General features: G+C 46.9%; 1 protein-coding gene across 3 annotated transcripts in view; it reads right to left on the bottom strand.

The window, feature by feature from the left end:
* The window catches only part of SLCO5A1 (solute carrier organic anion transporter family member 5A1), a 110,428-nt gene that overhangs the window by 18,774 nt on the left and 78,168 nt on the right, over positions 1–13,486 (bottom strand). For all 3 annotated transcript variants that reach the window (XM_080938638.1, XM_080938640.1, XM_080938639.1), the window contains one exon: positions 6,190–6,388. In XM_080938638.1, coding sequence (XP_080794764.1) covers positions 6,190–6,388 — 199 coding nt within the window. The remainder of the gene's footprint in view (positions 1–6,189; positions 6,389–13,486) is intronic.

The following is a 13,486-nucleotide window of genomic DNA, read 5'->3' as shown; positions in this document are numbered from 1 at the left end:
GCAAAGCTCTGCGCCCCCATGTGGGTATGTAGGAAGACAGACTCTATACATTTCACTCCCACGGGCACTTGTGCCATCGTAGGCGACCTCAAGCTCTGAAGACCACTACTAGGCCCTTCCAATTGTTGCGGCCACAGACAGAAGGAAACCTGTCCTTTCCCAGACATCTGGTAGCTCAAGGAGTCATCTCTGGAAACAGCTGCATCCAGACACTGAAGTCACAGGAAATGGCACAGCAGGTTTAACAGCGAAGGTGAAGATAGACAAAGAGATGTTCTCTTTCATGCTGGAGCTATTAAAGTCAGGAGAGGGTTGGAAGCACAGCTGGCTATCAGATTTAAACCAGTGTTTAGAGGCATTTGAGGCAGAGAGAGCAGGGAGGTGGTCGGTCTCATTACAATAGGTTTACTAACATCTTACTTAAGCCATGACTCTTAGGCCGTAATAGATGCCAACTTGCTTACAGATGGTTAGGATGAGTAGAAGCCCCTCCCCCCGGGGGGGGGATGCGAACACAGTAATTCATTGAACCGCATGGAAAAGTCGGGTGTCAGGGGTGGAATTGCTTGCCGTGGAAATGGACCAGGTTATCAGCTATAGTTCCCGGAATCTTCATGCTGAAAACACATCAGCTTCTCAAGTCTGAAGTTCCCTTTACATTTTGTTTTTAGTTTATTGTGGTCGGGGCACTTTAGCAGATCTGACTGCTCAAACCTGCGGGGTGCTGGCCTTCAGACATACGTATGCCACTGGGCTATACCCTCAGCAGATTATTTAAAATGTTAGCCTCCTCTCCCTTACTTATTTCTGTGTGACTTTATAGGATAAAGCATTAGATGTGGGCTGGGTCCAGTGGCACACCTCCTTAAACCTAGCACTGGGTAGTCAGAGCAGAGCAGATCTCAGTGGGTTTAGGGTCAGCCTGGTCTACAGAGCCAGTTCCAGACCAGCCAGGGCTACACAGAGAAACCCCATCTTTGAGAAAGGAAGAAGCATAAGTTAATAACAGGTAGAAAACTAAAGTCACTAAGGTGGGCAGCCACACTCTTGAGCAGCCTGTACACCGAGGAAGAAAACCCAGCGAAGGCAACAAGGATGTCACTTTAGCTACTCTGAAGGTGGCACACCAGACAGGCCCTGCTGCTCAAAACTGCCCGCTCTATCCCGCTCTTGGAGCATCGAAAGCCAGAGATGTTATCCATGGAAACTGATGGTTTCTCTGGCTAATCCACAGATGTCACCGAAATCAGTTTGCAAAGTGCCAGGACACCCGGGTCTCCGCTGCAGTGCCCAGCACTCCCAGATAGGATAGTCCTTCTCAAGGGTTCAGAGTCAGGCGAGGTGTGCCTAAGATGCATTTTTGTTTGGTTGGGTTTTGGCTTTTCAAGACAGATTTCTCTGTGTCACGCTGGTTGCCCTAGAACTCACTCTGTAGACCAGGCTGATCTCAAACTCAGACCTTCTGCCTCCTGAGTGCAGGTTTGTAAGGTGTGTACCACACCCCTCAGCTTTAGGATTCGTATTTACACAGAGACGTAATGAGGTTCTGCAACACTGAGTAAGGTCCTCGTGCACAGGCAGAGGCCTGGCATCTTCATTGTATCCTGGAATGAATGGAGGTATTTTGCATCTTCCTTGTATCCTGGAATGAATGGAGGTATTTTGCACGCACGTGAAGTCCACCTCCAGGTAAGGAAACTTAAACAGTCTTAAATAATCTTCATAATAAAGACACTATTGTGGCATTTATTTAATGATAGCAGATGCTGTAAGCTGGAGGCTGGGTTAGGGAGGAAGGAGGTGGTACTCACTCTCTCCCCTCTGTGACATTTTAACTCCTCAGCTGAGACTTTTCATCATTTGTTCACAGAAGATAGCCAACATGCTGCAAGAGCAGGTTGTGTGTGTGTGTGTGTGTGTGTGTGAGCATGTGTGTATATGTATGTGTCGGGGTGTGTATGTGTGTGTGTTGGGATGTTTGTGTGTGTTGGAGTGTGTATGTGTGTTGGGGTGTGTGTGTGTTGGGGTGTGTGTGTTGGGGTGTGTGTATGTCAGTATATATCAGGGTGTGGGAGGGTCACACAGTTAGAAAACAATAAAGTTAACACTTGCCTTTGAGAATAACACTGTTTTAGACAAGACGGCTTGGGTGGAAAGCAGGGTAGAAACCTCACTTTCTCACTAACATGGAGCTAGCTGCCTACCAAGAGAAAGAAAACTAAGGTAAGATTTAGAGACCTGAAGAAAGGGGTTACAAAGCAGCAAAGGGAACCATTGTTATGAGTTTGGGGAAGAAAGCTGACCGTGCTGACTGTGGCTGAGAAGATGGATTGTTCTGTTCCGCAAAGATGAGGACCCGCTAAGGTTGGAACTCATAAATTTGTTATGGAGTCAATCGGCACAATTACATAATTTCCTCTGGCAATGCTAGGGGACCAAGAAGCAATTGATCTGGAGTTGGCAGGACACAGTGGTACTAAGCAAGGGCTCTAGAAGACTTGAGACGGGATTTGTAGTTCCAAAGCAGGCAAGATACAGATTCTGGCTTCCAGATCTTCTAAAACGAGATTTGAAATAAATATGGACTAGAGGTAAAGGGAATAAAGTCATGTACTATTGAAGAAATTTTTAAAAATGGCAGCAAACTTCTTGACAGCTGCAGGCTGACAGCCATGAGATTATTATCGAAGACTGTCATGAGAAGAGCGAGGAAAAACGACCGGTGGAGAACACAGTGGGTCCCATGGAGGGAGATAAGCCATGAATGGTCCCCTACTTTCATCTGCATTCTTAGTACAGGCTCCAATTCAGAGCCCAGAAAACCATCAGAAAGCTGTGAGGAAAACCGTGAGAAACTTAAGAGAATAAACGTCTCTAGATGTTGACCCTTGCACTCTTGTATTGAGGACGGCACAGGAAGCAGGCATACCCTGAGAGGGGCTTGCTTGTGTACTCTCAGTCCAGAAAGATTATTGTCAGTAAATAGGGGGAAAGGACGCTTTAAAACCAAGTGATAAGATGTAATGCACAAGGCAAATGGATGAAACTAGAGACTGTCATCCTGAGTGAGGTAACCCAGTCACAAAAGATCACACATGGTATGCACTCACTGATAAGTGGACACAAGCCCCAGAAAACTCTGAATACCCACGAAACAACTCACAGGCCTTATGAAGCTCAAAAAGAAGGAAGGCCAAAATATGGAAGCCTCAGTCTTTCTTAGAAAAAAAGGAAAAGGAAAAGGAAAAAAATTGTGTATTCATAACAAAATGTAACAAATTTTGTGAGCTATAATAATATTTTATAAAATAAATAAACTTAAAAAACAACAACACCTACAACAAAAAAGATGTAAGGCACAGAAGTGGAGAAAAAGAGTCCTAATTGTAAGAGATCCAAGGAGACCTTATTCTCTAAAATACCAGGATGGTGGGGGGGGCAATCTAGAGTCAACTAGAAAAAGTAATGCTCACAATTTGAAAACTATGAAGAATTTAAAACAAGTCCTTTGGGAGCCGTAGTTACCAGAAAGAGATACTATTTGAAAGGATTAGAATGATTAAGAGCTGTGGCCTTGTTGGAGGAATTGGTCCCTCGGGGTGTGCGTCAAGGCTTAACCCCATATCAAGATCAGCATCTCTACCTATTTATGGATCAACATGGGGCTCTCCGTCTGTCACCATGACGGTACGAAACTAAAACTTCGAACCTGTAAGCACTCCCCAACCACAGGTTGATGTTGAGGTGACACATGACTGGACCATGGAGAGGTGGGCGGGGAAAAGGCTAGGAAAACGGAGGAGGAGGAGAAATGGGGGATTCCGGGAGGAACAAAGATGGAGGCAGATGCTTATGTTTCTCTCGGTGCATCTCTTCATAAATAAGGTTGTTAGAAGTGTGTCAGAAGGGGTGGGGTTGTACAAGATCATTTGACTTATAAAGGTTAGCAAATTATAATATACCTATTGGATCGGAGTAGCTTGGTGTGTTCGTTGATGTGACTACTTGAGAGTTCAAAGGGTGTAGTGGCAGAGCGCATAAAGCCCACCACAGGGTTGGGATGTGTGTGTCTAAGACTTGACAACAACATGCCAAGGGGCCGTGAGTGAAAACAACACGCCAGGGCGGTCGTATCCCGCACACGCCAGGGCGGTCGTATCCACCCGGGACAGAAGCAGCAGGGGCGGTGGAGTGAACCGTGCCTGAGTTCTCAGAGACGGTCTGGAGCTCCAAGTAGTGGGGGACCACATGCTGTGGGCATTCGTTTAATATTTACTGCAACACCCAGTTAGGTGTTTTCTCTTACGATAGCTGGCTGGCCATAATGTCTCTTCACAGCAATAGAAGAAAACCACACATATATGGTGTGGGGAATTGTGACTTGTTTTACCAGGTTTGTTGTAGGAATATAGAAGCTTTATGAATTTGGACCAAAAAAAAAAAAAAAAAAAAAAAAGCAGCTGAACATTTTAAGCAGGATTTTCGGGCCATCCTAATAGGATCATGAAAGACAGTAGTCCTGAAAACAATGTAGATTATACTGGCCCAGCTCAAGAGGAGATGAATCTTAGTAAAGTGGCCTGTAGAATTAAATAATTAATAAGTCCCAGTGGTGGGTTTGCTACCTGCCTCAATGCCTTCGGTTCCTAAATGAAACACACACACACACACACACACATACACACACACACACACACACACACACACACACAGCCTTTATATTTTACTATTTAAACAGCATAAGAGGTGGGCCACCGCCTAAGCTATTAATCCATGAAGTTAATCCCGAGTTATTACTAATTCTATGTTCCATCTTGGCTGCCCCGGACCCAGTTGGACAGCCCTCTGGACCCCACGTCCCCGCTCCTTCACATGGTGACTATACCTCTCTGTCCTGTACCTTTCTCAGACATGGTGTCCCTCCTTCCCTCCACACACCTGGCATAGAGGATCTCCTCCTTCTTCCTCCCCCACACCCCATCCCCAAATCGGAAAATCCTAAAATCCCACCTGTCTGTCCTCCCTAGCTATTGGCTGTTGGCTTCTTTATTTACCAATCAGAACCAACTGGGGACAGGTTCCCAAAAGCTACGTGTGCAGATACTCTCATATAAGCAGGGTTCTTTTGGGGGGGGGCATAATTAGCATTCATGATACAAGGAGCTACAATGGCCTATTACCATTCTTGTGATATTTTGGAAAATATTGTGGCTGCTTTTTGCCCTTGATCCCCATCCCCGCCCCCAAAGAAATCTGTCTTAGGCTAAATTGAAGAGTTTTTGGATCAATGACATTGGCAGAGATTTCAAGACAGCCTAGTATTGATTCTGTCCTGTGGTTACTAATGGTCATTCTTAGATCTATAACGAGAAGGAACAAGCTGAGCAAGGAAAATTGCAAAATGTACAGTTTAAGGAGAGAAAAAAAAAGAACATCAGGAAATGGAATGTGGAAGACCAAATTTCCAATGCTCAAGGAGATAAAGAGTTTAACGAAAAGCTTGATGCTAAAGGGAACAAAGGAACGGTGTCCTCAGAGCAGGTCCCCACCCAGCTCTGCTCCCAGCTTGTGAAAAGAAATTAAAGTTTTTGAGTGGTAAAGAAAACCATCAATAACAGAAAACTGTCACAAATGTAATTGAACAATGATGCCGGATTTCGGTCCCAGCAAGCAGCAGGACATGGTTCTGGCTTTAGAGTCAAGGATATAAGAAAGGGTTGTAGACTCTCCCTCCGAGGCTAAGGGAAGCTGCCGTGGACAGGCGTGTGTCACAGGGTGTCTCTGTGTGGAGGCTCAGAGAGGCCATTCCATGAAGCTATGAAGGTGAATCCCAGACTACATTACTCCTCCTCATTTCTCTGTAGCATTCAACACGTCGGAAGCTATTTTGTTTAGTTAGTTCCTTTTCAATTACACTTTAATTAATACAATAAGCGCCTCCTCCTTATCTCCTATAATAGAAAAGGAGCTTCAGATACAGATACAGATCACGTACAGAGGATGGGAGGAGGGAGAGACAGTCCGGCCCAGGTGTGAGACCACACAGACCTTGGCACTGCCCTCCCACTGGTGCAGGGTGGATGGTGCACAGTGCTCCCGAAGGGTGCTCCCAAAGGGTGCTCCCGAAGAGTGCTCCCAAAGGGTGCTCCCGAAGGGTGCTCCCAAAGGGTGCTCCCGAAATGCACTTACCCCGTTGTGTAAGGGATGTTTATGCCTCCCAGGTTAATGCTTTCGCATCCGACAATAAACAGCGTGGAGAAGCACAGCAGAGACACGGCGCTGCAAATCATCGCCAGCTTCGCCGACTCTCTTGTACCGAGCTTCAGCTTTTTTATGATGTAACCTCCCAGGACGATGCCCACACCAGCGCTGGGGACAATGATGACACCTGGGAAGAGGAGGAATAAAGGATTCATTCGTACTAGCCTGGACTGTCGACTGTTACTGTCTCCTCCAATTGTTCTGTCTCTGCTCACCGGTACCAAGGCAAAGAGTCGGAATTACCCCAATTCATAAACACCGAGTGTGTGACAAAGGATTCAGACATAACAAATACTTGTACGGCGCAGTAACATGAGGACGGACAATTCATGAAAAAGGTGAACACAGTTTAAATTGGCTCTTCGCCGAAGAGAACATCCAAAAGTCCTATGCACGTGAAAAGTGTCCCTTCATTACTGAGCGAGAAGCACGTGTTAAAACCACGGTGGCGTTCCACCACATACCATTTCAGATGCCAAAACTCTCGGCAGTGGAGGAGTTGAAACAGTAGGACCAAGTAAGAAACCCATGGTGTACACTAATCATCCTGGTAATTTTCCCCAACTGAAAATAAGCCAAATATCCCATCACAGGCACAGTGTGTATGAGGAATATTCCTAACACAAGGTACTTACTATAGAGTAATGCCGAGTAATACAAAGGAAGACATCACGGGGAAAGGAGTGCGACAAAATATGCCTATGTCACCTGGGTCAGGTTCAAGAACCAGGAGAACCAAGCTGTAATGTTCTAGGACGCACGCGGTAGCCTGAGTCTAAAGGAAGTGCCGTTACCATAAAAGGCAATAAGGCTTGGCCATGAGCAGCTTGGGACGGAGGGGTCCTGCAGTACTGAGCAAGCTCCAATCCCTAAAGAGGGCCATGGTCACTGCCCATGCCGGATGCTCGTGTCTCCCTGAATTCACTTGTTAGCATCCTAACTCCTGATGTGTTGGCGTCAGCAAAGTGGACTCCACACGAACAAGATTAGTGCCCTAATTAAGGACCGGCATTTCCCTTTCTCTCCATCACATAATGGGTACAGGGAACATGTCCCATCAATGAGTGTCCTAGTCAGGGTTTCTATTCCTGCACAAAACATCATGACTAAGAAGCAAGTTGGGGAGGAAGAGGTTTATTCAGCTTACACTTCCACACTGCTGTTCATCACCAGAGGAAGTCAGGACTGGAACTCAAGCAGGTCAGGAAGCAGGAGCTGATGCAGAGGCCATGGAGGGATGTCACTTACTGGCTTACTTCCCCTGGCTTGCTCAGCCTGCTTTCTTATAGAACCCAGGTCTACCAGCCCAAGGAGAGCATTGCTGAAGTGTAGAGTGTGCGATTCAGCATAGATGTCGATATCTTGAGTCTGACGTGCTCAGAAGGGTGATTTTAGGGCCCAGGTGAGCTGCAGGAAATCACCACACCCATAGCACAGTAAATAAAATAAGCCGAGCAGGAAAGCTAGAGTGTGACGCTCAGGTACGATGGGGGTCTGAATAGGGGGACAGCGTCTAGACAGCGGCTTCGAAATCTCTATCACAGACAGGGGTGTGAGGGGCCTGCACAAGCGGGTGAGACCTCACACTGGGACATTGGGGGGCTGGAGGAGGGCTGTAAGTGCTCAAAAGAGCCATGCTGAGAGATTTGTAAGCTACCCTTGAATCTGAGGGGTGGGAAGCACTCGGTAAGAAAAAGAGGAAGCCATCTGAAGAGAATGGGTGCTAATGGGGTATGACAAAGAGATGAACCCATAAGGAACGCTAAGGAGCAAGAGGAAAGTCCCAGAGGAACAGTGTTACAAACGGATTGAACGCGGGCTTTGAGCTTCACTGAGCAGCCTGGTCACTCATTATGCAGACACAGGTGGCCATATTTCATGTAAGAATGGACTTCTAAGTAGATACGGTTCTGGGTGGTCTTGGGGCTGGTGGCCCAGTTTCCACAGCACCACCACACTACCATCTTGGTCTCTGCTGGTGACACTCACTTGTGAAGGAGATACAACATCCGGGCTTAAGTTACTGCTATCTGTTCTGTCTGAACCTAATTCCATGTTCTTTTCGGGTACCATCCTTCCGCTTCCTGAGACCCTAGACCCCAAAGAGACAACACCCTATCCCACAGTGCCCCAGGCTTATCCTCTGCCTACACCACCTCTTGTCTAACCCTCAGGGGCCATGATACTTAGAACTCAGGGTATCATAGCATGTGTGTGGGATGCACCAATATATGCCGAAGAATGCCTGTGGCATTATCGCAGGAGAGGAAGGACAAAGTGGGCGGGGCAGAATGGAAATGCTGCCTGCTCGTAGCCCGGGATCCGAAGGTCTAAGGGTCTGATTGGTGGAAGGAAGATCCGTCATTTGATGGTTCCTGACAGGCGCAGAGAAGACAAACCCCGCCCCGCCACCCACAAGACGTGTCCTTGGTAAGTTTCTGACCACTTCCGGGACTAGGATCGTCTCCTTCTGGGCACAGAAGTGGTGCGGTCCATCATCGGAGAATTGTAAGAAGCAAATGAGTTAAGACATTGGAAGGAGTTAGAACGGAGTCTGACCCACCATATGCATTCAATAAACACTGGGCTGTCATTACTGCCACCGTTTCTGAAGATAATTTTATTGCATTTGTTTGTGTGTGTATGCGTGCGCGTGTGTGCCTGTGCGTGCGGGCACATGTGCATCACAGTGTATATGTGGAGGTCTAAGGACAACTTGTGGATGTTGCTTCTTTCCTTCCACGATATGGGTCCCAGGGATCAAACTCAGGTCCTTACACCATTTCACTGGCCCATCACCACCACCACCACTTTCACTGTTGTGAATATCACTGTGACATACCTAATATTAATAAATTGGATACATTTGCACAAACATACTAGGATTAAAACAGCATATTTTAATAAAGATTGAGTTTAAACAGCCTATATGTGGCCCAACATAAACTTGTATGTGTTCTTTAATAAATAAATCTGCTACTTAGCTACTGTGTGTTCTTACATTATAACACTCACATACTTGGTTGTACATTTATATTATATCATATTAATGTAGTCTGGATATAAAGAGCTCACTAAAGTGTTCAGCATCGCGCACGCAGACACGCAGCAGAAGATTCTCCTTCTGGTAAAAGAGTTCTAGCAATGCTCTGCCATCTTTCTGTGGAAATCTTTGGGATACTCATTTTTTCCCCTAAGGAAGCTGATTGTCCTTCTTCCTTGTTTTCCTCAGCTGTCGGGTACTATTATCCACAAACAAACCGAGAAGACTTTACTCAGGTTACAATCTCGCTGACCCTTTGGTGGAGAATGGTAGTTACTTAATCATTAAGTATTTAGATGAACTTTGTCTCTTGACCACACTTTGAGCTAAACACAAGCGCTGCCTGTGTGGTAAACAGATACAATGTGTCTGATCCGAAAGCATGCTTAGCATCCCAGAAAACCTTGAACTGAAGGAAAGAGGGAGAAAAGGAGGCCAACACTCGTCACTATGAATGTCCCAAACGCAGAGACCTTCAATGCACGATCACTGTTGTGGGTATTAAGAATGATAGGCTTGGGGGCTGGAGAGATGGCTCAGTGGTTAGAGCACTGACTGCTCTTCCAGAGGTCCTGAGTTCAAATCCCAGCAACCAGATGGTGGTTCACAACCATCTGTAATGGGATCTGATGCCCTCTTCTGGTGTGTCTGAAGACAGCTACAGTGTACTCACATACATTTTTTTTTTAATCTTTAAAACAAAGGAAAAAAGGAAGGATGTCTTTTACAGCACCTGGTACGAGCGGTGACATGCTTGCCCCAGACTGCTGTGCCTGTTTCTGTCCCTCCAGCAGGACACACACACAAAGACTACCTGTCGGGTCTTATGATAGCTACCGTTTTCTACAGCGATTCACTTCACTCTCAGCTTTAGGAACAGTCCAGAATCAGAACGGCTCTTATAAAGAACATAAAGGCCCCGTGTTCAGGGCTTAGCTTGATTAGAAGCATTTCTCCCTCTGTGGCTCCACTCCACGGGCATCTATGTATCTCGAATGAGACATCCCCCGGTCTCAGGCATTTGATGCTTAATCTCCAGTTGGTGGTGCTGTTTAGGGGTGTAGGAGGTGCAGACTGTGGGAGGACGTGTGTGTCACTGAGAGCTTAGAGCCTCACACCATCCCGCGTGCCCTCTCTGCCTCATGCCCCTGCCGCAAGCCCTCTGCCCGTGGCTGTGGTTACACTCTGATACCATGGACTCATCCCTCCGGAATGATAAGCCAAAATAAACTCGCTCTTCCTTAAGCTGCTTTGCTTGTAGTATTTTTAACCCAGCAACAGAGAAGCAGCCAAAGCGTCCTATTAGCCACGGCCTCTCAGATGGGAAGGAGTGGGGTCTCCACATCACACCCGTGCTGCGGCAGAGCAGACAGGCAACTCAGCTAAGATTTCGTTAATGTTATAAAAGCGCATACTCCCAACTTCATACTACACATCCTCTTGCCTGGGATAAATTATTTTTTTAAGGTTTCTACCATCTCTTGCATACATCTTCTTTTAGAGAATAGGTACACATTACCATCTGAGTTTTAAAAACTACACCTCAATGCTGGCAAGTATTAAAATGATCCAAGATTAAAGGACAGGAACATTCATCTTCTCCCAAACTGCACAATCAGTCTACAAATAAGTTTCCCTCTCCCTCTCCTTCTCCCTCCCACCCCCTCTCTCTTTAATGTCCCATCCTCACTGTGGTGAAAACTTTTTCAGGAGCCCCTTTAAAGACAATTTAGCACATGTAGCATCTGAATTTCTTGATAGAATCCTTCCCTTAGAATTCTGTGGCTGTTCTAAGACAGAGAACAAAATACTCTTTTAATCCATCATTATCCCATGATACGACTTCAAACCTCTTTGGACTTCAGCCAAAGATCGGCTCTGTGTGTGTGTGAGTGTGTGTGAGTATGTGTGTATGTACATGTGAGTGTGTATAAGAGTGTTTGTGTGTGAGTGTATTTGTGTGTATGTGTGTGAAAACTTGTATGTGTGTTTGTATGTGTATGTGTGTGAGTATGTGTGCATATGTATATGTGAGTGTGTATAAGTGTGTTTGTGTGTGTTTGTATGTGTGTGAGTATGTGTGCATATGTATATGTGAGTGTGTATAAGTGTGTTTGTGTGTGTTTGTATGTGTGTGAGTATGTGTGCATATGTATATGTGAGTGTGTATAAGTGTGAGTGTGTGTGTAAGTGTATGTGGGGCATAGTCCAAAGTTCCTTTGGGAACTTTCTTGAGGTGGTAGATGAGCGGCTTGGCACATGGCTGCCCCTAAGCAGCTGACTTAGTTTCCCCTCTTGATCTCCAGTCTGGGGAGACAGTTTGGAGGAGTCTTCGCGTGCCTCGGATTGTGCCGTGACAGCTGCTGCACAGCTCAAACAGGACTGAGTCAAAGCGGGGGCGGCTCTGAATTCTAGCGTGGTCCTGCTGGAAAGATTAAAAAGGGCTCCTAGAGATCAGCTCCACACTGCCCTCGGGTTGAAGATCCCCGCAGCTCATATGTTACTCCTCACGCCCAACAGATCTCACTGAGATCACACATTTCAGCCCTGCTAATATAGGGAGACCCGCACAGTGGGCGACAAGTGTGAGAAGCCTAATCTCAGGGATTCAGAGACTTACGACAGTGGGGGAGGGGTGGTACAAAGGGACACTCAGGGAGAAAGAACCCTGTTTTCACCGCAGGTCTCTGACAAGTGTTTGCACGTCCAGCTGTATTGTGACAGGGACAATCGGATCAAAGCGGCCAAATACAGTTTTATCTTTTATACCTTACAGACCCGGAACAGCTTTCTGCACCCGTGCAGTAAGGCCGGGGGGCGGGGGGGGGGGGACGCTTAGCTATGGACGTCATCTCCTGGCTCTGGGAACCGGGAGGGGAAAGAACCTTGAGCAAATGATCGGAGGCGGGGCTGGCCCCGGCCTTCTGTAGAGGAAACTTCACAGACAGCAGCGGGAGCAACGCTTTCAGTTATCAGAAATAAGCTGCAGGCGAAGACCTTAGCACTAGGTTACCGCACTCCGTTCCTGTTGGCGGTACAGGTTTGGGCCTGTGCCAAATGCAAAGCCCTCGGAGGGCCCTGCGGGCGAGACCTACTTTCTGTCGGCGTTTCCCAGCTGTTCATTGTTGCCCAGTCCTGTGTCTCTCAGAGCTTTCTCTTCCAGAAAACTAATCACCTCCCCGCCCACGAGGAGTCTTTCTCGGTTGAAAGACCAGACAAGGCCTTCCTTTTCAAAACTCTGTTCACCACGGGCAGTGAGTGGGGTGGAGTTAAAAAAAAAAAAAAGTTGACACACCCAAACCATGTTCACTTTCTCACAAAGACCCATAGAAAACATTTTTTGATCAAAAGTATATTATTGCATTTATCCCGTCAGGTCCACATGGGGGGGGCAGAGTTGTCATTGGGGCTGAAGTCCGATTACTAACTTGAATGCATTTTAATTTTTTTTTTTTAGCGTCTCCTATTTTATGTAAATGAGTGCTTTGCCTTCAGGTATTCTCTGTCGCCTTGTTTACTGCCCTTTGTCCCCTGGCTCCAGGAAACAGTAGGGAGGCGTCTCAAGCATTGCACTCCTGCAGATGACATTTGTCCTCAGTGGTCAAGACCAGCATTCCGGCATCAAATGCCCTGTCCCTGGAGTTAAAGCAGTGTGAGCCACCATACGGGTGCTGGGAAATAAACCTGGATCCTCTGGAAGAGCAGCCGGAGCTGTTAAATGCCGATCCATCTCTCCAACTCATTAAAAAAAAATGTCAACTTCACATACTATAGTTTGCCTATGGAACATACAGTTCCACACCGTGGAGGGTGATGGGACTTGAACAAAAGCCCTCGCACACACTAGGCCAGCCCTTGACGGCTGAGCTCCAGGTCTACAGCCCGACACATGCACAATACACCCCAGAGGTCTGCAACGCCACCATTTGGTAACGTTCTCACGTCACTCCACAGAGAACCCAGGTGCCCACCCACTGCCCCGCCCACTTCCTCCCAGCGCCCCCCCCCCCCCGCGTCCAATCAATCACTGATGTGTCTGATTCCACGGGCTCCTGTTCGTCTGAGCGGGGCCACATCATCCCCAGTGTCCTGCACTCCGCCGCCTTTCAAGGCTTTGGTCTTCATTTCTCCTTAGCTAAGCTACACTGCACTCTATTCATACCTTGTTCCTCAGTCATGCGT

Source organism: Micromys minutus, assembly GCF_963924665.1.
Source record: "Micromys minutus genome assembly, chromosome: 26".
In the NCBI taxonomy this organism is placed as follows: Eukaryota; Metazoa; Chordata; class Mammalia; order Rodentia; family Muridae; genus Micromys; species Micromys minutus.
The sequence above is the reverse complement of the archived record's forward strand: the minus strand, read 5'-3'. Positions and strand labels throughout refer to the sequence as shown.